The 25,102-nt window shown below is 39.3% G+C and overlaps 1 protein-coding gene and 1 long non-coding RNA gene across 3 annotated transcripts; both read left to right on the top strand.

Moving 5' to 3' along the window:
- Positions 1–2,997: 2,997 nt before the first annotated feature.
- Positions 2,998–5,254, top strand: LOC131256104 (mitochondrial intermediate peptidase, mitochondrial-like). 2 transcript variants are annotated; one of them, XM_058257152.1, is made up of 4 exons: positions 2,998–3,826; positions 4,595–4,721; positions 4,900–5,019; positions 5,132–5,254. In XM_058257152.1, the coding sequence occupies exons 1-4, from the start codon at positions 3,819–3,821 to the stop codon at positions 5,138–5,140; spliced, it is 264 nt and encodes an 87-aa protein (XP_058113135.1). In that variant the 5' UTR covers positions 2,998–3,818; the 3' UTR covers positions 5,141–5,254. The 2 variants fall into 2 exon arrangements, with proteins under 2 accessions (XP_058113135.1, XP_058113134.1); XM_058257151.1 differs by having other exon boundaries at positions 4,900–5,254.
- Positions 5,255–13,781: 8,527 nt separating this feature from the next.
- LOC131256685 (uncharacterized) lies at positions 13,782–14,474 on the top strand. The gene is made up of 3 exons (XR_009176917.1): positions 13,782–13,974; positions 14,094–14,159; positions 14,253–14,474. It is a non-coding gene; the product is annotated as an uncharacterized LOC131256685 (long non-coding RNA).
- The last annotated feature ends 10,628 nt before the right edge of the window (positions 14,475–25,102 follow it).

The following is a 25,102-nucleotide window of genomic DNA, read 5'->3' as shown; positions in this document are numbered from 1 at the left end:
TGGGGCCCACCATGATGTATGTGTTTCATCCATTCCGTTCATCCATTTTTACAAATGATTTTAGTAATTTATAAAAAAGAATTATAGGGATATAAATCTTAGGTGGACCACACCATAGGAAAAAAATAATTATTGGATATCTACTATTAAAATCCTCCTAAGGCCTAATGTACTATTTATTTGACATCCAATCTGTTGATTAGGTCATAAATACCTAGATGAAGGGAAAAAATAAATATCAGCTTGATCCAAAACTTTTATGGCCCCCAAAACGTTTTTAATGGTCAACGTTCATTAAACATTGTTTCCTGTAATGTGGTCCACTTGAGATTGAGATATAACTCATTTTTTCTCTCATGCTATAAAATGATCGATAAAAATAGATGGACGAAATGGATGAAACACATACATCATAGTGGGGCCTACAAAGCACCGACCACCAGCCAATGGCTGGTGGCAGGGGGAGAAGCCAATCCGTTTCCTAAAAATCCAAATCCCGCGCCCGCCCGCCTGCCCCTCCCAAAACCCAAATCCCTTGAACTTCTCTCGCGCGCCCACCCCTCTCCCAAACCCCCCCCCCCCCCCCCCCCCTCTCTCTCTCTTTAGCGCGCGCGCCCGACACTCTTTTCTCCGATCAGAGATTTTTGGAATACAAGCAGCACTGCCAAATCCTCTTTTCTCCGATCAGAGAAATCCTCCACCGTCGATCTCTCTTCTTCCGATCGGACAGCTACTCCTGGCTTCCTTTTAGATAGAGAAGTCCCTAACTTTGGAGGTTCTGCTATTTCGAATGCTATTTCTAGTGGTGGTGGTGGTGGAGGAATTGCTTCTATTTCATCAGCTCCAAGAGCTTCTCATGAGGTTGATTCAAATGGATCTTCTTCTATTGTGAGTTGCCATAAGTGTGGAGAGCAGTTTGGGAAATGGGAGGCTGCTGAAGCACATCATCTCTTCAAGCATGCTGGGAATTTTTTTTCTTTTAATTTTTAAAATTCTGGATTTTTGATATGGATATGGTGGATTTCATCTTTATCGATATTAATTTGTATTTTGGAAATGATATTTGCATCCACCCTGATGGATTTTCATGCACCCATTTTAGGTTAGGTTTTGGGAATTGGAATTGCTCTTGATGTGTTTTTTCCCCTCGGGGAAAGGTTATAAACCTCTAATTGATTGATTTTCATGCACCCGTTTTAGATCATATTTGCCTTCTTGGAGTATTTGATTTGTGGGTTCGTCTCTTTTAGATTGATTGATTTTACCTGGAATTTTCATCTCTCAACTTACAGTTTGGAGGGACTCATTTCAAATTTTTAGTGATTGCCTTTTTTGAATTCCATCTCTGATATTGGTGGGGCCTTCTCATGATTGTCTTTGTTATTTCAAAAATGTTTTCGATTTCCTCAGTCTGAGTGGCTGCCCACATGTTTCTACTACTTTAGATTGTGTTTGGATGTACAATCGAGTCAGATTGCAATGGCTAGCCTGATTGCAATTATGTTACTTTCAAGTTGGAAGATCACTAATTTTTGTTAATCTGAATGTCTGCAATTCAAATCACTTTGTGCATCCAACACAGCTACAATTTTTTCATCACTTTCAGCAAAATCAAAGAGACTAAAATTTCAATTCGTTTTGATGGGCTTTTTCAATGGCATAGTTTCTTGAGTTCATGGCCACCGGCTTTTGCAGTTGGTTGTATCTTTAATTCTGCCAGATGTTACAGTCCTGTTTCGGAATTGAGTCATCCAAGCTTGATGAATCCCATCAGTCCCATTTCTATTTTGCGGAGGAGCTTTGTCGATTTTTTTTTTTTCTAGTAACAGAATGTGGCTTTTATTCTTGCTTGGGTCTTGTTTGGACACATAACTGAATTGAATTGTGAACATTCGGTTCTATCAAGAGGAGATGACCCAAATACAATTATATTCATTTCAAGTTGAAATTGTAAGTAACTGGATTGTGATTTGCATCCAAACCGGCATTTTCTGGCCATTCCACATTGTGGGGCATCTGGTTTACAAACTTTTTTTCGGCTCTGACTACCTTTGGTCAAATATGGTCTCCCATTTTGCCCGAGAAAAGCTCTTCTTGTCAGTGTCAATGCGCTGATATTTTCCCTTTGAGTCGGTGGACGTTAAGTAGTTCTCATTGTGTTGGGATTTCAATAGCCTTCTTGAATTCCAATTGGTTTAGGATGCATTGAAGGTGAGTACTTCTAGATATGGTGGACTTAACTCCTCCATGTTTAGTGAATTCCATTTAGAAACTTATCCTTATATAGAGAAATGCAAACGCTACTCGCAAGGGTTGTGGAATCCAGCCTTTCATCATGTGGGCCCAGTCTATCCCCCATGGGTCAGTTCACCCTGATGGACAGGTTGGATGCCACACACACCCAGGTGGGCCCCATGCATGGAGAAACTGGCGTAGCTTCCGACACATTTAGTCTTGTGAGATATGGGTTGTAGGTAGTTGGTTGTTCACCCCCCCCCCCCTCCCCCCCAATTAAATAGAGGTATTTTAGTCATTTAAAAGTTCTAAAACATTAAATTATCTTTTCTTTTATATCGTAGTATAGAAATGAAAACAGAATGGTAACTTTGAGATTTTTAAAGTGCATGATGGTGATGCATTCTCCAGTATCTGTGATATTATTGATGATATCAATACATGTTTCCATCTCCCAGGACTCCAATACATGTAAAGATAAAAATATTTTGAACACTGGTTGGAATTGAGGACCTGATCTTTTTGGAGGTGTGGGAAAAGATTTCTGATCTTTCCCGACTTGAGATTTCCTTCCAAAATGTATCTGGAAGCTAATTATACAGCAGGCCATTAGCCAAGGATGGAGCTTTTTATGAGATAATTGCTGATAATTGGGTCTCTATCTTGCTCTTGAAAATTTGTGCTTTTCTCTGATTTGCACTGTGCATATTGTTTCTTTTCCCTGATTAGTAAATTATGTTCATTTAAACTATATAAAATATTTTTATTTAATGTAAAAAAATTGAAAAATCTACAAATACTTTTCGTTGCTTATTTGATTCTTGTCTGTGGACAGCTTTGTCTGGTATTTGCACATGGTGTTCTTCTCTCTGTTGTATTGCTATCATGATTTTTTCCTTGCATGGGCAAGGGTTTTTTTTTTTCCTGATGTTTCTGTGGAACTACTCTACATATGTTTTCTTCTCTTTGGATAATCTGGCCATTGGTTCCTATCTATTGTTAATCTAAGGGTCCTTTTAAAAAAATAATCTATTTCTTTGTCATATTAATCTCCTTGTATATGCTATTGTGGTAACTCATGCCATTTTTGGAGGTTTTTTTTTTTTTAATTTTATTATTATTATTATTAATTTTTTTATAAAAGCTAATTGCTAATGTATTTTTCATATTGTTCATGACTGGTCAGTTCTGGCGTCCCCATAACCGGGCCATGTTCTTCAAGGGATTCATATTATTACATTTCAATTCTGTGCATAACTTTGTCATTGCTTGCACCATGTGCTCCTCTCTTTTACCTTCTATTTTGTCAGCGTGCCTATGTGACCTGTGTATTGATCTTGAGCTTATTTCTCATTCATTTGGTTTCAGTTTCAGTGAAAACATTATCACCGATCCTGGTTTTGTGGATATATTTCCAGCCTCACGAATTCCGAAACATATGCAACATCTTCTTAAGCCCATGTATCGCACCATGACTGGTGCATCAAAGGAACCACTAGGATCAAGAGATACGGTAAAAGAAAAGGGATTCCGTGTGACAACAGTTTCGGGTACTCTATCCTCTATACTGAAATGGGCATCAGATGCTGAGGTACCTCTGGTGTAGTTAGCTTGTTATATTTGTCTTAAGTTGATATCTTCCTCTATCTCTTAATAGTAATCTTAATTTTTTTTAAAATAGCAATATGATGCAGGACCATTCGATCATCTAATGGGAGATCACAAGTGGTCCCATTGCTGGTCGATTGACGTTCATGGCCATCCACAACTGTCCAATTGAAAATCTGGGCCACTTCAGAAGCCCAAATCAAGCTAATGAAAGATAAGGACCCTATCAACGGTCCTGTCGAATGATCTTGACGAGATCAATGGTCCAATTGACATGTGGGCCCCACAAGGTTAATCTGATGGCTCAAAAATAACCATTGTTTGGACTGGGATTTACAAGTCCAACTGGGGACTGTAAACACCTTTATATACAAGCCATATAGATTTTTATGAGTTCCTGCAACTATATGGGCCATATACACCATATGGCTAGGTATATATCCAATAGACTCGTAGAGAGATCTGGTGAGTAGAACCCTTCATTTAGTTTCATTTAGCATCTCTTTTTAGTGCAAGTTCGAGACAATTTAGAAATATTTCTTTTTTGTGGGCCAATAGGATTGAAGTATTGTCTTCTTTATTTTTAGGAGTTGTATAAAGCTATATATACATAGCCATTGTATGGATCTAGATTGATTATTTGATCAAATGAAAGCTTTTTGCTTCTTTCTGTTCATATCCAGTTTCCAATTTTTAACTGTGGCTATATTGTTCATTTTTTTTTTCTCCTTTTTTTTCATGTTAATTCAAGTTCTTGGAATATTTTGGGATTTCTTTACAGGTCAGGAAACAATCATACATATCAGGAAATTCAACCCGTCATTGCAAACCTTGGTGTCCTTGATAAGCTTATTGCAGCTCGTCATGAGCTTGCAGAGGTTACATTTCCTTCACTTCAACCCGTCATTCAATATCTTTAGTTTTGAAAGTTTGGCGATTTTCCACAATTTCTGTGCTAAATCAAAATTGAAAATCTGTTCTCTAAGCTGATTCTTTTATGTTATAAACCAGTAATTTTTTATTTTATTTTATTTTGTTGTTGTCTTTTGTATGCAGATAATGGGGTATAAATCTTACGCTCAATTTGCAGTTCATCCGAATATTGCATCATCACGAGATGTTGTGATGCCCTTTTTGCTTGATTTAAGCAAGATTGTTACGCATAAGGCTGATGAGGTAAATTTGTGTCCTTTCTTGGGTGTAGTTTTGATCTTTTTCCCAATTTTTCAGTTGTAGTAGAGTGTGAAGTTTTTCTGGTACTTTCTGGATGTCTTTTTTCCCCTGGTAGGAGTTTTAAGGCAATTAGGGATTTCAAGAGGAAAATATGCAATGAAGATTGTGCAGACTTGGAGCCATGGGATGAAGCTTATTTCACGGGAATGATGAAGTCTTCTACCTTCAACTTAGACTCCTCCGTAAGTTGAACCATTGTTGTTTCATGAACTTGCTTTTTTGTGGCACAACTCCTTGCGTGATTTGAGCCTTAGATGTCTTTTCAAACTAAATTTGAAAACCTAAACCTAAATCCGATCCCCAACCCGAACCCGAACCCGATTTCCTAAACTTAAACCTTAACCTATTCTTAATTCCCTAAAGTTATAACCTGTAACCTAAACCTGTAACCTAAACCTTAACTTAAACGTAAAACCTAAAACTAAACCTAAACCTAAAACTTAAACCTATAACCTACAACATTAACATAAACCTATAATCTAAACCTATAACCTACAACATTAACATAAACTTATAACCTACAACATTAACCTAAACCTATACTTATAACTTAAACCTATTCTCAAATCCCAAAACTTATGACGTAAACCTAAACCTAAAACCTAAATGTATTCTCAAATCTTTAAACTTAAACCTACACTTAATCCTAATCTCAATTCCCTAACCTAAACTTAAAACTTAAACTTGAAAACCCAAACCTAAACCCGATCCCGAACCCGAACTCAAATTCCTAAACCTAAACCTTAACCTATTCTCAATTCTCTAAAGTTATAACCTATAACCTAAACCAAAACCTAAACCTTAACCTAATCCTATAACCTAAACTTAAACCTTAACCTAAACCTAAACCTATAACCTGAAACTATTTTGAATCTACCATGAAGGCATGAGTAAGGACCTAGGTGTGTGTGCACAGTCGGCGATGTGTTCACCACACTAAATTTTGTGAGCCTCACCGGGAAATAGACTATGAATAATTTTTTGTATTTTATTTATGATGTATTTATGTATGGATGAATGTGATGTGGATAAGATTGTTTGTGTTTGGATGGATGTAGTTTATGTTTGGATGGATTTTAGTATTTTGGATTTAGATGGATGTAAATGTGAATATGATGAAATATATTACATAACAGGTGTATATTAGGAAGAATATGATGAAATATATTGTAGCAGGTTTATTTTAGGTATTTTGTGTGGAAAAAAAGAAGAAGAGACTTTTACCTACGAATCGTTTCGTAGGTAAAAGTCTCATTTCGTACCTACCAAAACTTCCGTAGGAAAAAGTTTTGTATATAGCATTACTTACGAAAATATTAGCAGGTAAAAGTTTTGTAAATAGCTTTACCTACAAAAATATTAGTAGGTAAAATTTTTGAAAATATTTTTAGTTACGAAATCATTCGTTGGTAAAGGTTTTGAAAATATTTTCACCTACGAAAATATTCGAAGGTATAAATCTTGTAAATATTTTTACCTACGCAAATATTCGTAGGGATAGAGTCTTGTCAATATTTTACCTACGAAAAAAGGCGTTGGTAAAAAGTTTTACCAACGAAACATTTCGTCGGCAAAAGTCTTACCTTTGCCAACTAAATTTCTTTTTCGTTGGTAAAAGAAGCAACGAATTTACTAACAAAAATTTTCTTGTAGTGTTTGTACCTACGAAACATTTCGTAGGTAAAAGTTTTAATAAAGTTTGTAGCTACGAAAATGTTCATAGGTAAAAGTCCTAACACCGTTTGTACCTATGAAAAACTTCGTAGGTAAAAGTTTTAACAAAGTTTTTTGCTACGAAAATGTTCGTAGGTAAAAGTCTTAACACTTCGTAGGTAAAAGTCTTAACAAAGTTTTTAATTTCGTTGGTAAAAGTCTTACTATTGCCGACGATGACATTTTTTCGTCGGTAAAAGTCTTTAGCCACGGCTTTTTACCAACGAATTTACCGACAAAATATTTCGTAGGTAAAATTCTTTGCCTACGAAATAATATCATTTACCTACGAAATTTTTCGTAGGTAAAAGTGAAATTTCTTGTAGTGATTGTGGCTGTTGGTACGGTGCACATCAAAATATTTGATGAGACAGAGTGTACCCCAACTGAGGTGAGGTACGTTCCATACATGAAGAAGAGTCTGATCTCTCTCGGTGTACTTAAGGTAAAAGGATGCAAGTTCACTGGACTTAATGGTGTCCTTAAAGTATCTAAGGGAGCACGAGTAATCATGAAAGCGCAACGACTCGGTAATCTTTACAGGTTGATCGAGAACACTTCAACAGGTGGAGTTGCAGTGGATGTAGCGGATTCCACCTCTGCATGTGTGTGGCATGCTGGGCATGGTCACATGAGCGGGCAGGACATGAAGGCTAAGACGTGCGAACAAACATACAAAGCAGGTGGAGCAGCCACCTGTGAGAAGAATCAGACAGCATAATCGCATGATATCGGCGAGGTAAATTGACGACTTCTACATCGCATATACTCTCGTTATAAATGAGGGTGATCCGTCTAAAATTCAGATGGCTCTAGGTGATCCTGATGCTGAGAAGTTGAAGGTGACTATGAACGACGTGATGGACTCGTTGTACTAGATTGACACATGGGAGTCCGTGGAGCTTCCAATGGGCTGGAAAGTGGTTGGATCTTCAAGAGGATACAACATAAATACAGAGCGAGGCTGGTAGCGAAGGGTTATACTCAGAGAGAAGGGATCGACTTTTCAGAGATATTTGCGCTGACGGTATAGCAAATGTTTATTAGATTCATGTTGGAGCTAGTTGTCCAATACAATTTCAAGCTGAAAGAATGGATGTGGAATCTTCACTTCTGTATGGGAAATCGAAAATGTTGTTATTTATGAAACAACCAGAACGGTTCGAAATTTAAAGGGGCTGAGAAAAAAGTTTGCAGCAGGTCGTGGTACAACCTGTCGCTTAGGCAGTGGTATAAAATTTAATTCCTTTATAGCGAGTCAGGAATTGTATGTTGATGACATGTAGATCGCCAATTATGTCATGTCTGAAATCAACGTACTAAAGACTCGGTTAAGTGGGATATTCCAGATGAAGGATCGGGGGGCTGCAAAGATGGTTTTTAGTATTGATATTCATAGAGACTGGAAGAGGAGCAGACTTTGGTAATCACAGGTAGAATACCTTGAGTAGGTATGCGATGGACCAGGCAAAGCCGGTGAGCGTTCCCTACGCGGCTCACTTCAAGTTTTCCTTAAAACATGTCCCAAAACAGATGATGAAAAGCAGGATATGTCTCATGAGCCTTATTTGAATGCGGTTGGCGCTGCATGTCATGGTCTGTATTAAACCGGTTATTTCACAGGTAATCGGTGTTGCGAGTAAATACCTTGGAAAACAACATTGGATGACAGTGAGATGGTTACTTGGATACATTCGTGGTACAGAAGACTATGTCTTAATTTTTTGAGAAGACATGAATAAAGGTGGTTGGGCATGTGGATTCAGATCCGACAAACATGTTCACCAAGGTCGTTCCTATAGAGAAGTTCAAGTTATGTGTAACTTCTCTGGGCTTGGCGATGGTGAAAAAGAAGGACAGAGTGTGTACGGGAAGCTATGATGTGATGAAGAGATAAGAGAAGATATTAAGAAACTACATGGTTAAAGATTGAAGACATGGTGGAGATTGTTGTTAAATAGATGTCTTAAATCTTGGATGTTTGAGATTCTCGACTAGTCGAGGGACTGACTTAACTATTCGAGGGTTACACAGATGGTGCGCGATTTGTGCGCAGACTGCGTAAATTTGAGGCAATTTATAGGGATGTGCGTAAGTGAGAGTTCCCCATCTATAAATAGGAGTCTCTAGGGCTATTCTAAGATATGTTAAGACTTTTTAAAAGCATTCAAAGGGTTTCTAAAATGGTAATAGGGTTATCAAAGAGTGTAGCAAGAGTGGGATTCAAGGTTGTTTGAATCGGGTAAATTCATTCTCTTTATAATTTATGCTTTCACAGTGGAATTCTGTTGCTTTGTACCGTGGGTTTTTTCCTGAAAGGGTTTTCCACGTTAAATCTTTGTGTTCTCTTGTGTTTGCTTGGTGCTCTTGAATTACTATCCTAGATCCATCTCTGTGTGATTCCACGATACAAATCTCCTACACATTAATTTAGATTATTTTAGTACAGGCCAGACTTCTCATTGATTGGATGATTTTAAGCTTGTTTTTGTTAGATGAGTGATTATTTTTTCTTAATTTACCAGCTACACCTCACATCGATACAGACCATTTAAGAGATTTTGGGTCATGCCCCATCCACCGTCAGATTTAATGAATTAGATTACTGAACAATGGGTCCCACTTGTTACAACTGAAAACTCCTACCATACAAAGATTGGTTCCGTAATTGCTCATTTTTAAAATAAGAAATGCATTTATTTCTTGGTGAATGATCAAATGTGGTGGAATATATGGTAATCACTATTATACATGACTCAACTAGAGGTGGGGATTTTTTACCCCCACAGTTAGTTATGGAGAGATTTTTAAACAAAATAATATTAAATGAATTTGGGCTAGTGCTATATAAGGCTGTTGGGTTGGGCTTGGGTTAGAATATTAGGACCGAGGGTTTGGAGTAGGCTAAAATTTTAATCTCGTTTAATAATTGGACTGGGCTCAGGCTAAAGCGGGTGGCTTGACTTGGGCTTGAGTTGGATTCAAGCTTTGACTTTGCATTCTCATCGAGGGCCAGGTTCCGGCCTGTTTGTTTGGGCCTAGCTTAGGCCTGGGCTGGGCTTGAACAGACCTCGTCTACTGCCAAGCTTGGCCCATTGACAACCCTACTCATGGCCCTTCAACCAGGGGCATTTGTGTCATTCTATTTATTTTTCTTTTCATGAGAGTAGACCATTGCTACTCTTTTTTTCTTTTTTTTCATCTCTTTACATGTAACTATATTAAAACTTAATGTGCAAGCTTTCTTTCATTGGATTTTTTTTTTTTTTTTTTTTTAAAAAATTAGATTGGATCATTGTCATTTATATACCTGCAATATATAGAAATCTTATACACCAAGAAAATTTACCTGCTGTATTTAGAAAACCTGCGGGCCACCCAAGATGTATATTTGGAGTCTAAACCATGCATCTGTTGATCCGCTCATATTCACCATACATACCAAGAACTATCTCAATCCAAAGCTCAGGTGGGACACACCATAGGGAACAATGTACAGGATCGTCTATAACCCGTATGTTCACTTGTTGTTGCCCACTTGGCTTGCATTTTAGTGTGTCCCTTCATCCTGTTGTGGCACACATGATGAATGGTTTGGATGACTTTCAAATGAATACAGCAAGCCCCTTATCCCATCTTATAACAAGTTTCTATGGTAAGCACACCCAGATCCATAGCTCAAATGGCAGACTGAGTGGAGATACCTCGTTTCAGCACTTGAGGTCTTGGCATGGATCCCTAGTGGGGGTGGCTAACATGGAGTGTGTGTACACACATGGGTGTGTACTAACAAACTAACCCACAAAAGAAGAAAAAAAAAACACTTTCTTTGGTAAGCATCCCACTCTTCAATGTCCACCATTGTTACCTCTGGTGTGGTATACCTGAGTCATGGATAGGCTGGGTTTTGGGATCAATCCCTATTATTAGATGACGCATCTAACGACAGGTTGGATGGCACTCATAAGTCATCGTGGGTCCCACATAACTCAAAGTTCTTTAGGGCCTGTTTGGCCAGCCGGATTGAAGGGGATTAGGAGGTATGGGATCAATTTTAAGGTAATGATGGTGATGTCAGGGGATTGGTTTAAGTTCCATAAGTTTGCTATATCCCCGGACAAGTTCACCGGGTTTGTTTGGCACGTTTGGCATATCCCGGGATTTTATCTTCCAATCCGTCCGTCCAAACATGCCCCAAGCCCGATTGAACGGGATTAGGACGGATGAGATCAATTTTAAGGTAATAATGGTGATGTCAATGGATTGGTTTAAGATCCATGGGTTTGCTATATCCTGGGACAAGTTCACCGGGTCTTTGGCATGTTTGGCACATCCCGGGATTTTACCAATCTATCCCTTCTAATCCCTTCCAATCCGTCATCCAAACACCCCCTTAGTGGCGCATGATGGATTAGGCCTGGGCTTTTACACATCCGTCCAACAAGTAAGTTGATTAGGGGAGTGTTTGGCGTAGGGTATTAAATGAAATTAGGCGGGATAGAATTGCATTTGGTCCCGTGCAATTTCATCTAACATTTGGAGAGGATAGAAAAGATAGGATTAGGTGGGATGGAATTACATTTAGTCCCATGGAATTGCATTTGGTCCCATGTAAGATTTTTCTGGATTTTGTAATCTACTACACATGTGGGCCCCACATTGATCTATGCATTTATCCATGCCATCCATCCATATGCACCGTTTACATGTGACATTCTAGTTATATATGTTTGTAGGTGAACGACATCCATTGTGAATCTGACCATTGATTACATTTCCTTGGTCCACCAAACATGATTCGGCTTAATCCAGTTTTTTCCAGTAGCAAAAACTTTATCCCAAACATGGGATTAGATCGCTACAATACCATGATATTTATAGACATGCAATCGTTGTGCGATAATGATGTTAATCCCATCTATTACAATTCAGTACCATTCAATTTCAATTCAATATCAGAGCAACCAAAAGCTTTTTGTGCGACCCACACAAACAGCAAAGGTCAAGAATGTGAATGCATGGTTGAGCGACCAAACAAAAGACTAAAAATCATTGGGAGCTATTGTGCGACCATGCAATAGGTTAGGCTAAAAAATATAAATTTATCCGCACAACAGTAATGGGTTGTGCAAGCTTTATACGTGTGAATGCATGAAAATAAATATTCACTATTCATGTTCTAATACTTCACATTCAGAAACTCAAAATGCTTGAAAGGCTTTAATACGCAGAACTCAGTTATTAAAAAGATTTGCGGGTCGAAATAATTTACAGACTTGAAGAAGAAAAAAAAAAGGAGCTTTCTAAAACCCCGCATTACTTCCATAGGAAGTAAGGTTTAGTTCAATGACCTTTTGATAAATTCTCTATTTTTGCACGAGGTTTGCTAATCCCGCCTGTTTTAGGCAGCTCGTGAAACACCCAGTTTCTTGGGCCCACCATGTTGTATATGTGAAATCCAGTCCGTCTACCAGGTGGGTTCCATGATTCTAGGCTTGGGGCAAAAAATTAGTTAGATCCATAACTCAGGCTAGCTGCACCACAGCGGACAATGGGGACGGTACACCAACCATAAGTTTGTGTGTGGAGTCAACACGGTGTTTATCTCTCATCAAAGCTGTTCATTAGGTTTTAATAATCGGTATGGAGGGAATAAATAAAAATTATCCTGATCTAAAACTCATGCGAGCCGTAACTCGAGAATGCAGAGGTTTTAGACGCAATTTTACATTTTCCCATTAATGTGGCCCATACGAGTTCTTATCATGATTTTACTTTGCATGTACGGTTAAAATAATGATTAAAACCTGATGAACGGTGGATTTCACGTATACAACATGGTGGGCCCCTAAGCACTCGAGTGTTTTTTACGCTACGTAAAACAGGCGTCTAGCCGACTCCGGTGGTTGAGTAAAAGGGCTGGGAAACGTCCACAACGCTTGTTTTACTAAATGAGTAAAATACAAAAGCTTATGCGGCACACCATGTTATATATATAAAATCCACTCCGTTCATCAGTTTCTATCTTCGGTTCTAGGTCTTTGGGGAAAAAGTTAGCTAGATTCTCAACTCCGATGGGCCACACCACAGGGGAAAATGAGGATGGATGCCAACCATGGGATTGAGTGGTGGGCCACCATAGTGAATGTCTTTTTTCAAATCGGTTAAGCATGTTTTACTCACCAGAATGAAGTGAAAATACCAAAAAACCCATCTTGATGACAGCAGGTGGGGTACAATGTGTTAGCTTTGGATGTTTTACATATTTCCCACTGGACTGGGACGCGGTTTGGGTGGTGACTGATGGCAGCCATATAGCTGATGTCAAAGGTCTGTGGGCCACACCATGATGTATGTGTTTTATCCACGCCGTCCGTTCATTTTTCCAGCTCATTTAAGGACTTGAGCCTAAGAATGAGGCGGATTCAAATCTTAGGTCAACCATACCACGAGAAAGATTGGGGACTGAATGTTCACCGTTGAAAATTTTTGGGGGTCACAGAAGTTTTGGATCAAGCTTATCTTTGTCTTCCCTTCAGCCTGGTCTATGTGACCATATCAACAGGTTTGATGTCAAATAAGCATTATAGGACTTCCTAAGAAGTTTTTAACGGTGGATGTTCAATCAACATTGTTTTCCTGTGGTGTGGTCCACTTGAGACTTGGATATATCTTATTTTCGGAATCATGAACTAAAATGAGCTTAAAAAATTTATGGACGGAGTAGATAAAATACTTGTATCATGGTGGGGCCCACATAACTTTGACATCAGCTAGCTTGTTAGTGTTGGGGTCACTAGCCAAACCGCGTCCACTGGAATGGTACATTGGAGTTTATCCATCTCATATTCTGTGTGTGTACGGTTAAAATATGATTTATAACCTGATTGACGGAATGGATTTGCATATAAAAGCATGGTGGGCCCCACAGATCTTGGGCATTTTACGCAGCTCCGTGTTCTAGATGACTCCGGTCCTTTGCCACAACCCCATGGGCGAAGTAACTCGAAAAACCAGGGTTTTGGTCTTTTGAAGTCTCTCTCTCTCTCTCTCTCTCTCTCTCTCTCTCTCCGCTGCGGAGAGATTTCAATGGCTCGAGAGCAACAACAAATCCCACGCCCTTGGATTCTTGATGCCGTTCCTTTTATCGTCGTCCTTCTCATCGCTGCTCACGTCTTAGCTTTGGTCAGTATTTCCTCTCTCAAAATCCAAACTCATATATCCAATTCTGGTTGGCATTTCCACAAACACTTTCCTCTCATTACTTCTCTCTCCCCCCGCCCTGAAAACTCCTTTCTTCTCAGGTTTACTGGATTTATAGGCTTGCCACTGAGAAACAACCACAACGAAGGAAAGCACACTAGAATACTGTGAATTCTCTTCCCAATACCAAAATCTCCTTACCAGTTATTCGTTTTTTAATATGGATGTTATGTGAAACTGCTGCCGTGTTCTTGTAATAGACGAAAGATGAAGAGAGCGACTGAGGAAAGAACGGGGGAAAGGATTCAGAAGTCAGAAAGATCAACTCATGTGCGATTTCTTCGACCTGTAGTTGAATTCCTGCGTTTTCCTGAATTGCAGATTCTTTTATTTTTCATTTTTGGATTTATAGTCATGATATGATATGTTGGATGACTCGTGTATCATTGCACGTTTGTTGGTAACTAGATCTTTTTTCCCCCTTTCTTTTTCTTCTTTTGCTTAGATTGTGTCATAAGGGTGTGACTGGAAGTACCCCCGAATCGGTGATTTCTTGAAAACCAAGCATTTGGGGTAGTGTGGAAAATGAAACACAGCTTTGCAGGCTATCAATTTTCTTCCTTTTCACCTTGAGGGGTCGTTTGGATGCCTGTAGAATCCTTAAGTTGTGTGGGGATTGCCGGTAATTCTTTAGTAACAAATTCATTTGTTTCAACCACGAGTTGAAATGAGTGAAATATCAATTTCTGGAAAAATAATTTGCCTGCCCCATGATTCCTATGTACTTCCAAATACGCTCTAAGATAAACATATGAGTAGTGGTGACGTACAGAGTTCCAAACATAGTGTCATGCTTTGCTATCGAAACTACTTAGTGGTCACATTTTCCATCATCAATACCATCGTTAGTTGGCAGTTCAATTCCCCCAATCTTCAAATATGTTGCTACTTTTTCTCTATCTCATTGTTTTGTACTCTGCGTTCCGATTTATTTGGTACACTTGTAGCTTTATCTATCATGATGTGAACAGTATATCTATCAATGAAGTGAAAGATTCATTGTTTTGACTATTAAAAACTTGATTTTAGGGTTCCTAAGAGTTTGTCATAGAGTTTTTATTTCTTATAGAAAATTTCAAGTTGTTTGAACTTAGATGATGTTTAATGTTTATGCATTTCTTGAGGGGCACTTGTTGTCATTAGTGTGCGTCCCTCCTGTTTTGGTGGCTCATTTTGAAGGCAACTCCTCCATCTATGGTTTCAGCTTTGAAGTTTGAATGCGTTGGCTACAAAAGAACTTATTGCAAGGGCCCAAAGGGCAAAAAGATATGAGGATCCATCAAGGCAATGGTTCACAATCCCCAGTACAAAGAGAGGACACCTTAGCGAGGGAGTCAATTATATGATTAGCATCTCAAGGGATCAGATGATGACTAACATCCATAGAGAGGGAATATATTTTTAAACTATTAAAAGGATGGTCCATTTGGGCCACAAGTGTATGTTGAATGTGTACCTTGGTCAGTTTTTTTTAGTTGTCTATTTTTCTTGTACAAGTGGAGAATGTTCTAGATGGTCTGCACTCGCTGAATGACCTGGATATTGCTGAAATGTGCCAAGTTGGCGCATGCATCATGAGCCCATTCAATTGCTCACTCATGCAAGTCAATGTTTGTACAGCTCGTATCTCATGACCTATCAACTTGCCATCTAATATAGGGCATCGAGGCATAGTAAACGAGGACAGAGATGTATTGCACTCCTTATTGAGGGCTTGAATGCATGTGACTTACCTTTATATATATATATATATATATATATATATATATATATATAATTACATCATTGGCATGATGCAAACCATGACCTCGCTGTTCCCCTTGGGGCCAAGGTGGTGGCTGAGGCTACATGGAGACCGATTATCAAGAAGTTTGAAAAAAGGTTGGCAGGGTGGTAGAGAAGTTCTCTCTCTTGCAGAATTGCAGTGGTTGGATCACCTTCAGCAAGGTGGCAATGGTGAATCTTCGTGTCTATGACTTGCCCTTATTCAAAGTTCTGGTTGTGGTTGTGAAGATTGAGAAATTCAGCACTGTTTTCTGTGGGAAGGTGACGGGATAAGTTTCACCTCGTAAATTGGGAGGAGGTTCAGTTATCAAACATGAAGTGAATTGAGGTGGCAAGGCTCGTATGTGGGAGGATGTTTGGATTGGGGGTGCCTTAGCTGAAAGATTTCTTCATTTATACAGAGTGGCTAACTGAAAGCAGGTACTTGTAAGAGAGTGTGTGGAAATTATCAGAGGCAAGATGGTCTGGGATGTTAATATCATAAGAAAATTAAGAGACGATGAGATCCCTAAATTTGTGGATATAATGAGCTTCTTGGAGCTGACCCAAGCCTTAGGGAGCAAAGATTATTGCAAATTTCGGAGGTGGACTAAGGTAATATATTCTGCTAACTCTTACTTTCAAATGCTTTTGAAAGATTTTGATGATTGATCCCATGCAAAGAAGGGTTTTTTATCCTGCCTAGCATATGTGTCATATGTAAGAATGAGGAGTCTGCAAATCACGTGTTCATGCACTACCCTTTCCTTTGCAATATTTGTTGTAGTTTCTTTTGTTTGTTTTGATTTGTGTAGATGTCTAGAGAAAAGATACTTCATTTTTTTTGTAGTTGGGGAAATGGTCCTTCTGGAGATGGGCGGAAAAGTCTTCTGGAAGCTGTTTCCTTTGGCCATTTTTTGGGAGGAGTGGCTAAAAATAGGTGGGTTTTGAAGGATGAAGAATGTTCTTATAACATAGAGGGTGCTTAGTGGAAAAAGAAGAGAACACCATCTTCTCAAGAATAGTTGTTGAATCCATAAAGAGAGAGAAATCTCTAGAATAGAGAGGAAAAAATTGATATTATTGATGAAAGACTGTTTCCAAAGCCCTTTTATATACTTATTTAAGCTCTATATCCTAATAGTACATTTGACTTAAAACTCAAAATTTATACCTAAACAGCTTATTTTTGGAAAATCTGTTGGGGGCCAATGGCCCTGGGCATTGCTAGCATGTAGAACTCATTGATAGCTTTCCAATGATATATTATATGCAAGAAACCAATAATTGATTGGAAACTTATGGTCATCGGAAGTTATAGTGCGTGCTAGACCTTGGATCGAATTTTCTAGCCATATTTCTTTTGATCCTAGCAATCCTTGTGATTGTTCTTGACTTTGTCCTACATGAGAACCCTACACTTGAAAAATTAAACTTGTCCTTGAGTTTAGAACAATAGTAACATATTGCATAGATTTGTCTTTGGAGAGCGTCTTCTTGGTTGTAGCAGCAATTGATGGTGATTAGAATTTTATTCATAAGATAGATTTTTTTTTTTTTAATAAAAAAAACTGCTATCTCACCTTCCTCTTCTTTGCATCCTCCACATTTGTGGTGCAACCCGATCATCAAGTCAATGAGATCTCAATTCCTAAATTGTAAAGAAATTAAAAAATAAAAGAGAATATTCACAAGAACAATGGAGTAGAGAGGGAGAGAACTTTTATTGATATTAACCTTTTCTCTTACAAAGCTTAAAGAAATACCATACTTGGAAAAATATTCCAATCTACCAACTCCTACACCACTACCCTCTTTTTATAGATTCTAAAGAAATCATTGATTGAAATCTCTACAACTAAGCAAAACAATCACAATTTATTGCACCATAATTTAATATTTCTTCTTATGGCAAAAGACTAAAGAAAAGCAAATGTGGAAAGCAATCAGATCTCTAAATCTATCCCATATCTTCAATCATATCTTTAAATCAACTCCTCATATCTCTAAAAAATAGTAAATTATAATCTCCAAATCTATAAAAAAAAATCAGCCAAAAAATCAGTACATGTTGGCCTACAATGGGTTATGGGCTTACGTTTTGTTGAGCCATACAGTGGGCTTGTGTGGGACATGGGCTTACGTGCGTCGTGAGCTTGCATCAATTCTCCCCGGCTTCGAAAGAACTCGTCCTCGAGTTGGAAACCAATCTTAACCTTTGTACTACAACAAACCGTGTATTTCTTTGGTGGAAGTTGATGATGCAATCCTAAGCATCAGCTTGGCATGACCTTTGTTGGAGTCCACTATATATGATGTCTTTTTCGCTTGCGCTTTTGTGGGTGCCTACTTGTTTGTTTTAACTTTAAAGTTCTTCGTGGATCCTGAAACATTTGCCTCGTTTTTCATGCGGCAATCATCTTTTGCAAAGATGGTTCAATTTGGGTATTGAGACCTACTTGCATGTCTTTGACCGTTACTATCATTGGATCCATTGGTGAATTCAAGCGTAGGTCTAACATTAATACATCGATCACTTCAGATGTCAACTTTTCATTTGGACTCCGCGGATTGCTTTATTTTTTCCGAAATTTCTATTTTAATTTTGGGTTCTTTGTCACATTCCAACAATCGAAGATTCGATCATTGGTGTCTTCATAAGTTGGGGCCGCCCGTTGTTGGTTAAGACTTTGGTGGGGACCTTCCCCTATGCATCCATGTGCTCCAAATTTGGTCTACGGATTTCCTCCATGCCGGAGCTCCCCCACTTTATTAGTGAGATTGTCTACCACATGCGTGAGTTTATTACCCGTTTTGCGAGTGTGCGGATCAATTGAGTTACTTGCACAAAGTCTTCATGTGTCACTCCTTTCAATACCACTAGGAGATGATGTAGAGTTGAAAAATCCCAAGAAATGACCCACTTCGATACAAAAATAGTGCAACCTGGTTTTCGAGTCAATGAGATCTTGATACCCAAATTACATTTAAAAAAAAAAAAAAAAAAAAACCCTCATAAGAACAATGGAGTAGAGAGGGAGTAAAATTTTATTGATATCAACTTTTCCTCATACAAAGCTTGAAGAAAAACTACACTTAAAAAAATATTCGAATCTACCAACTCCTACACCACTACTCCCCTTTTATAGATCCTAAAGAAATCCTTGATTGAAATCTCTACAACTAAGAGAATCAATCACAATTTATTGCGCTATAATCTAATCTTCCCTCATATGGCAAAAGTCTACAGAAAAGCAAATATGGAAAGCAATCAAATCTCTAAATCTAGCCCAGATGTTCAATAATATCTTTAAATCACCCCCATATCTCATAAAAATAGTAAATTATAATATCCAAATTTGTAAATAATCAACCCAAAAATCAGCACATGTTGGGCCTACGGTGGGTTATGAGCCTACATTTGTTGAGCCATGTAGTGGGCCTGTGTGGGTCATGAGCCTACATCAATTTGGGGTGTCGAGTGTCGACTTCCACATCTGTTGCAATAATTGATTGGTGACCATGGGTTCCAGGAACATGGATTGTAGTTTCATTCATTGTTCAACTTCCATTGACCAAGGTGTTATCGTTGTCATTATTGGCACTCGATCTGTGCACTTTAGCTGTCACTTAGAAGGTGAAAGGGTATTGAAGAGATTGGTGCCACACTGCTTGTAGACAATTAGTGCAATGCTGCATTCTCGATGTCACATTGTCCTCAGGCAGTGACTGGAACTGTATTCTGATTCATTTGAAACGGTCTGCTGTCATCTGACTCTGCCTTTGGACAGAGAGTGATAGAGCATGGAGTACACAAATGGACCCATGCTGGCCTTAACCATTTGTGCGGGGTGTATCAAAAGGGTTCTGTGCTGTCCTTGGTCAGTGTATCAAATGTTCCCGCACTAGGCTGGAGGTGAGCACGGACTGTCCTGTGCTGGCCAACTATGGTTGCTTAGTGCGGTTCGGACTTGGAGAATTTGGATGCCAACAATCTGTTAGAAGGTATAGACATGGCAACATACAGTCTGGATGGGCATCATTATATCCAGATAAACAAGCTCCTTTTACTTTAGCTCATAGGTCACATCCTGATGATAGGGAAAAATGATAGAACAGGACTTGAAAATCCGTAATTTGTTTAGTTGACTAGAAATATTACATCATAGTATAAAAACCTGAAAACTTGACTCGACCCTTATGTTTATTCTGTTTGGGTCAACTTGAAGATTTGACCTGACTTGACTCGATATTAATAATTGTACTTATAAAGAATATATACAATAGTCAACCATGCACTTCTTCCATTTGAGGGTCTTTGTTTTCTTTGAAGCGTCCACTCTTCTGAATGTTGGTGTGAAGTACCATCAGTGATGAGAGCTTGAAATTCAATGCCAGGAGCTTCTGTACTCAGTAAGTTGCTGTTCTTTTGCACTCTACATATAGGGAAGGGTTTGATCACAAGTATGATGTGGTCATTCTCTAGCAATTGAATCCCTAGGATCTTGTATAATTTTTTTTTTTTTTTTAAAAACCAAAAAACAAAACAAAACAAAACAAAAATAAACCTCCTGTCTATTAGGTTTATTTGGGGACAAACCAGTTGGCAAGTTGATTCACCTTCCTTGACATTGTAAGAGTGACCCAGGAATCAAACTGTAGTCGGACATCTCTAATGATCCAGTTGTGATTTTTTTTTTTATATTTATTTTAAATTCCTTCTGGTTGAATGTGGACCATTGCTTTTAACTATTAACAATGTAAGAAGTCTAACAAATTTGCTGCAATGCAAATACGTAATGCTTGGCCCAAAATACTGGTGTTTTCATTCGGGGAACCCCTACTAACAGGTGCTAGTTGTGACGATACATGGCATTCACCTGCTAGCATGGATTTAAGACTTGGCCACTCGGACTGACTCTTCTGGTCTCAAGTTGAGTCACAACTCACCGTGTCAGGGGTGACTCATGGTGTCAAACCGGAACATGTCCAAGTTGAGTAGGACGAGTTGGATGGGACTCGGCCGAGTCTTCAATCCATGCCTGGTAGCCCCCTTCAATGGGTGATGCTGCAGAAACCTCCCTCATTGGACAAGGCCACCCATCTGATAGTTGGTTTGCAAATTGAGGGCTAAAAGGAAATACAAGCAATGGTCTGCATGAAACAGCAAAAGCTCCTCCCATTCAGGCCAGGAATTGGACAGGTGGGGCTTACCAGATGAATGAATGAGCTGGAAACCTGAAAATGGGCCCCCTGTTCCGAATGCTTGGCCTGGATGTGAGCGCTGTTAATTCACTTCAGTGCTTGCATCCAGGCCAAGCCTTGTACATTACCACTTCTTTGAGAGGTTGATTTGTACCAAGTTATCAAGGAAGTAGTCAAGGTTTCAATGCAAAGAGACTAAATACATCTGTGGTTGGTTAGTTTCTGAATCCTACTCTACTGAATATTGATGGTGATTTTTAGAAGTGATCCAATACTCCTTTGTTAGTGTTGATAGTTGGAGTGTAGAGAAAGCTTATATTGGAGGGAAGTGGGCCTTTTGTGTTTGGTTCTGATGGTTTTATTGCTTGGGATTATTGGGATTGCTCTGGAACTTGTTTAAAAAGAAAACAAAGATGATGACTATCACTACAGTAGCATCATATGCATGTGTCTACCATGATGAGTCGGTGGACACTAGTTTGCTTCGAGTCGACTTTCGGCATGTATTGGGTCAGGTCTATCAGGATGAGTCAGTGGACCCTGGTTTGGATCCACATTTGGGGTCCATCAGGTCAGATCTAGATCAGGTATTGGGATTGGCTCACTAATCAGATTGGATTGATCCAACACAAATCCAGCTTGTTTTCATCCCTAGGGAGAACTGGGAAGTTCTTATGTCCATGCTTGCTGATGTGTTTCTCTGCAGTAGCAGTGCCACCATAGTTCAAAAACCAGAAAACTCGGGCTGATGTTCAGCTGGGTCAGGTTGACTTGATGACTTGTACATAAAATATGTAAAATAACTAGAAGAATTTCATGAGGGCAGCTTGTGGCAGAGCCGCAGAGGTAGCAGGTTTCAATCCCGCCATTTTCTTCTTCTGCAAAGAACTGTTTTAAATAAGTCATTGCGTCTTGTTGAGTTGATCAAGTCGACTCGGCAAAGGCGTGACAAGTTGAAACCCTGCGAGTGACCAAATTTTAGAACTATGATTAGCTCTAGGGTTATTCAGCTATAGAACTGATGCGTAATGTCAGTGGAATTTTTTTGTTTTTTTTTGCCCTTTGACATGCCTTTGTGAGTTGTGGGTGACGAAATAAAGAAGAGAAATGATCCCTCCCTCCCTCTCTCTCTCTCTCTCTCTCTCTCTTTTATACACGCACTCACACCCCACACACACTCACACCACACAGGAATTTCACCATAATGGGCACTTGAACCTGTGACCTTTTGTTGAAACTCTTGTGAGTCTACCACGGAGGCAAGGGTAAGGACCCTTGCTATTTAAAGCACTAGCCTTACCCTTGCTATTTAAAGCACTAGAAGTTATAGTGCTTTTAGTTGCATTGGGACATATATTCAATTGCTTGATCTAGATTATTAGTTAGGTCCAACACAGATTTTACAGGTAGCATGCGAATATCTTACTAATCTGAAAATCATACCTATCTGATCATCTGCTTTTATTTTGGACGGTCCAGATCATTTACACAAAAATAGGTCAAATCAACATCAATCTATTTGTTGGAGCCCATCATAGATTGGTTATGAATCTGAAGAGTCACTTTTGTTAGACAATCCTAACCAGCCCGTCCATGGCTTTGATAAAGGATGGCTACAAAAATAAGGACAATTCCGGAGTGGATTGGATCATCCAATCAGTGTGTTTTTTGCATGGCAGCCCATATATTGTGCTCTGGACTTTAGATGGTTCAGATCAATTGATTGGACTGTCCAAGTGACAGATGCAACTAGGAGGAGTATTATAACTTATAGTGCTTTGAGAGCACTGGAGCATATTTCTCACCAAAAGAAAGCTTTAAAAAAATGCAACTATACAAATGCTATTTTTAGCATTTTTTTAAAGTGACCTAAAGGGTTTGAGAGTTGAGTTATATCATCTTTAGGGCCTTTTGGATGCTCTCTTAAAAAAGAGCATTGCCACCTGAACAGTGTTTGGAGCCAAACCTCAGCTTTTACTAACCCTATCTCATCCCTTGCTTAGGCATTAGAAGGCTGACTAGAGGCACCTAAAAAGCAGGTGTGAAAATCCCTTTTTCCGTGGGCCCGAAGTGTGGGTATAATAAGTAAATTTCATTTCTTAATTGAGATTTGCTAGCCCCACAGGCCATAATGACGAGTGTGTGGGGTATCACATACACGTTGAATGTGGACAATTGTTATTATTATTATTATTATTATTATTATTATTTAAGGGATGGACCATTTGATGAGTTAAAACTAGCCTGATTTTTGTGTTTTTGCAATCATGATAATTTCTGGTCATTTTATACTGTTATCCAAACCGTCATGAAGATGTGAAAGGCCCACTCAAGGGTAAGGGTGGGAATTGTCATTCTGCCACCATCAGGTTTTGGGTTCCAACTTGATATGGGTCTGTAAATGTAATACAGGCTGTTCATTTGGACTAGATTTTGCATGATGATTGAATGAGTGCAAGAACAGGCCTTTATGCCGTTGATGGGTGAGCTTAGGCCTGAAGTAAAAGCTGATTAGTTCATTGAACATGGCTAATCTGGACGGGCCAGGCTTGGATCGAATCTCTCCCTGTTCACGCCCAACCTCTTACCGCCCCTAGCTTTTTTTACTTATGACGAGGAAATCTCATCCCCAGCATGGTTTTGCAAATCGGTTTTCCGCCAGCTTATGCAGGGTCGTATCGGTCAGTATGGCTCATGTATCGGGTTGTTTTGGACTGACAAGGGCTTGTAAATGTTGTGGGGATTTCTAATCCTTGACGATCTTTAGTGTGGTTGCATGGTCGGATAATCCAGGACATCCTTGAAGTGGGACACCATTTTGGATGGTCAAAAATCACATTGACTAGCAAATCCTAACCATTTGGTTAATGGGCTTTAATGCAATAGCCGAGGTTTCTGTGCGGAGGCATGCTATTTCCTAGCTTGTGTATTAAGGTCTGTGTAGCTCCCTTTGCAAAGTATATGTGGTGATCGGGACTGTTGATTTGGTGGAGCAGAGCATGGATAAGCTATGACCACGTGATCGAGCGTCTCTGGCCGTCCAGTTGGTGAATTTTGGTGGTTGAGATTTCACCGTTGCTCTATTATGAGCTAATCGATCCTGGTCGGCCACTGATTAGACAGCTACCTGCTATCTCCATGATTTTGGGGGATACGTGAGACGATGCCTAAGAAGGTGAATATGGTATAGCCATATCTCCATTCTACACGTGACAAGTTGATAAATCAATCAGCGCTGTCCATCTAGCGGCCCCCTACTCTGTATGGCAATACCTTGCCAGGGACTAACATATTCAAAGCTCTTCCAGCTCCACCATATGGTGTCCCTGGCTATTTAACGAGCCTCTTACGGAGAGATCCTAGCTGTTCCACCTGTATGGGAACAGCTACGTATGGGGATTGCGTCCTAACCCCACGAATCTCTAGCCACGAACGGACACATCGTTGTGGGGGCCACTAATCTGTATCTGTTTATCCACGCCGTCTGTCCCTTTTCTAAGACCATTTTAATTTATGAGCCCAAAAATGAGGCAGATCCAATGCTCCTGTGAACTGCACCACAGCTGACTGTTGCATTTAATGCTTTGTGCATTTAATGCAATCCAAGCTTACTATTCGGTGTGATACACTTGAGCGTTGGATGTTCCTCATTTTTGGGTTCATAGTTTAAAATAAACTTAGAAAATGGATGGACGGCGTGGATAAAAAGATATATCACGGTGGACCCCATAAAGATGTGTCCGTTCGTGGCCAGGGACAGGGGGACCCAAGAAGCTTTTAATGGTAGGCATTCAATTAGCACCGCCTTCTTTGACGTGGTCTATTTAAGATTTGGATCTGCTTCATTTTTGGGCTCAAGTGCTAAGATCTGAAACACTCATTACAGCGGGCCCCACAGTCACAGATCCGGAGACTGTTCCCCGGTTCCACCGAATCTGCTTCCCCAGGAAAGGATCATGTACGTTCGAACGTATGTGATCATTCCACTCCATCATCGCTTCTCTACAGCAGGGCCCACCAAATAGACGGTCCATATTCACTGGCCAGCCCAATCCTATACAACCTTCAAAAGCAAGGCTAA

Source organism: Magnolia sinica, chromosome 9 (genome assembly GCF_029962835.1).
Source record: "Magnolia sinica isolate HGM2019 chromosome 9, MsV1, whole genome shotgun sequence".
Taxonomy (NCBI): Eukaryota; Viridiplantae; Streptophyta; class Magnoliopsida; order Magnoliales; family Magnoliaceae; genus Magnolia; species Magnolia sinica.
Note: the sequence above shows the minus strand (reverse complement) of the source record. Positions and strands in the feature narration are given on the sequence as shown.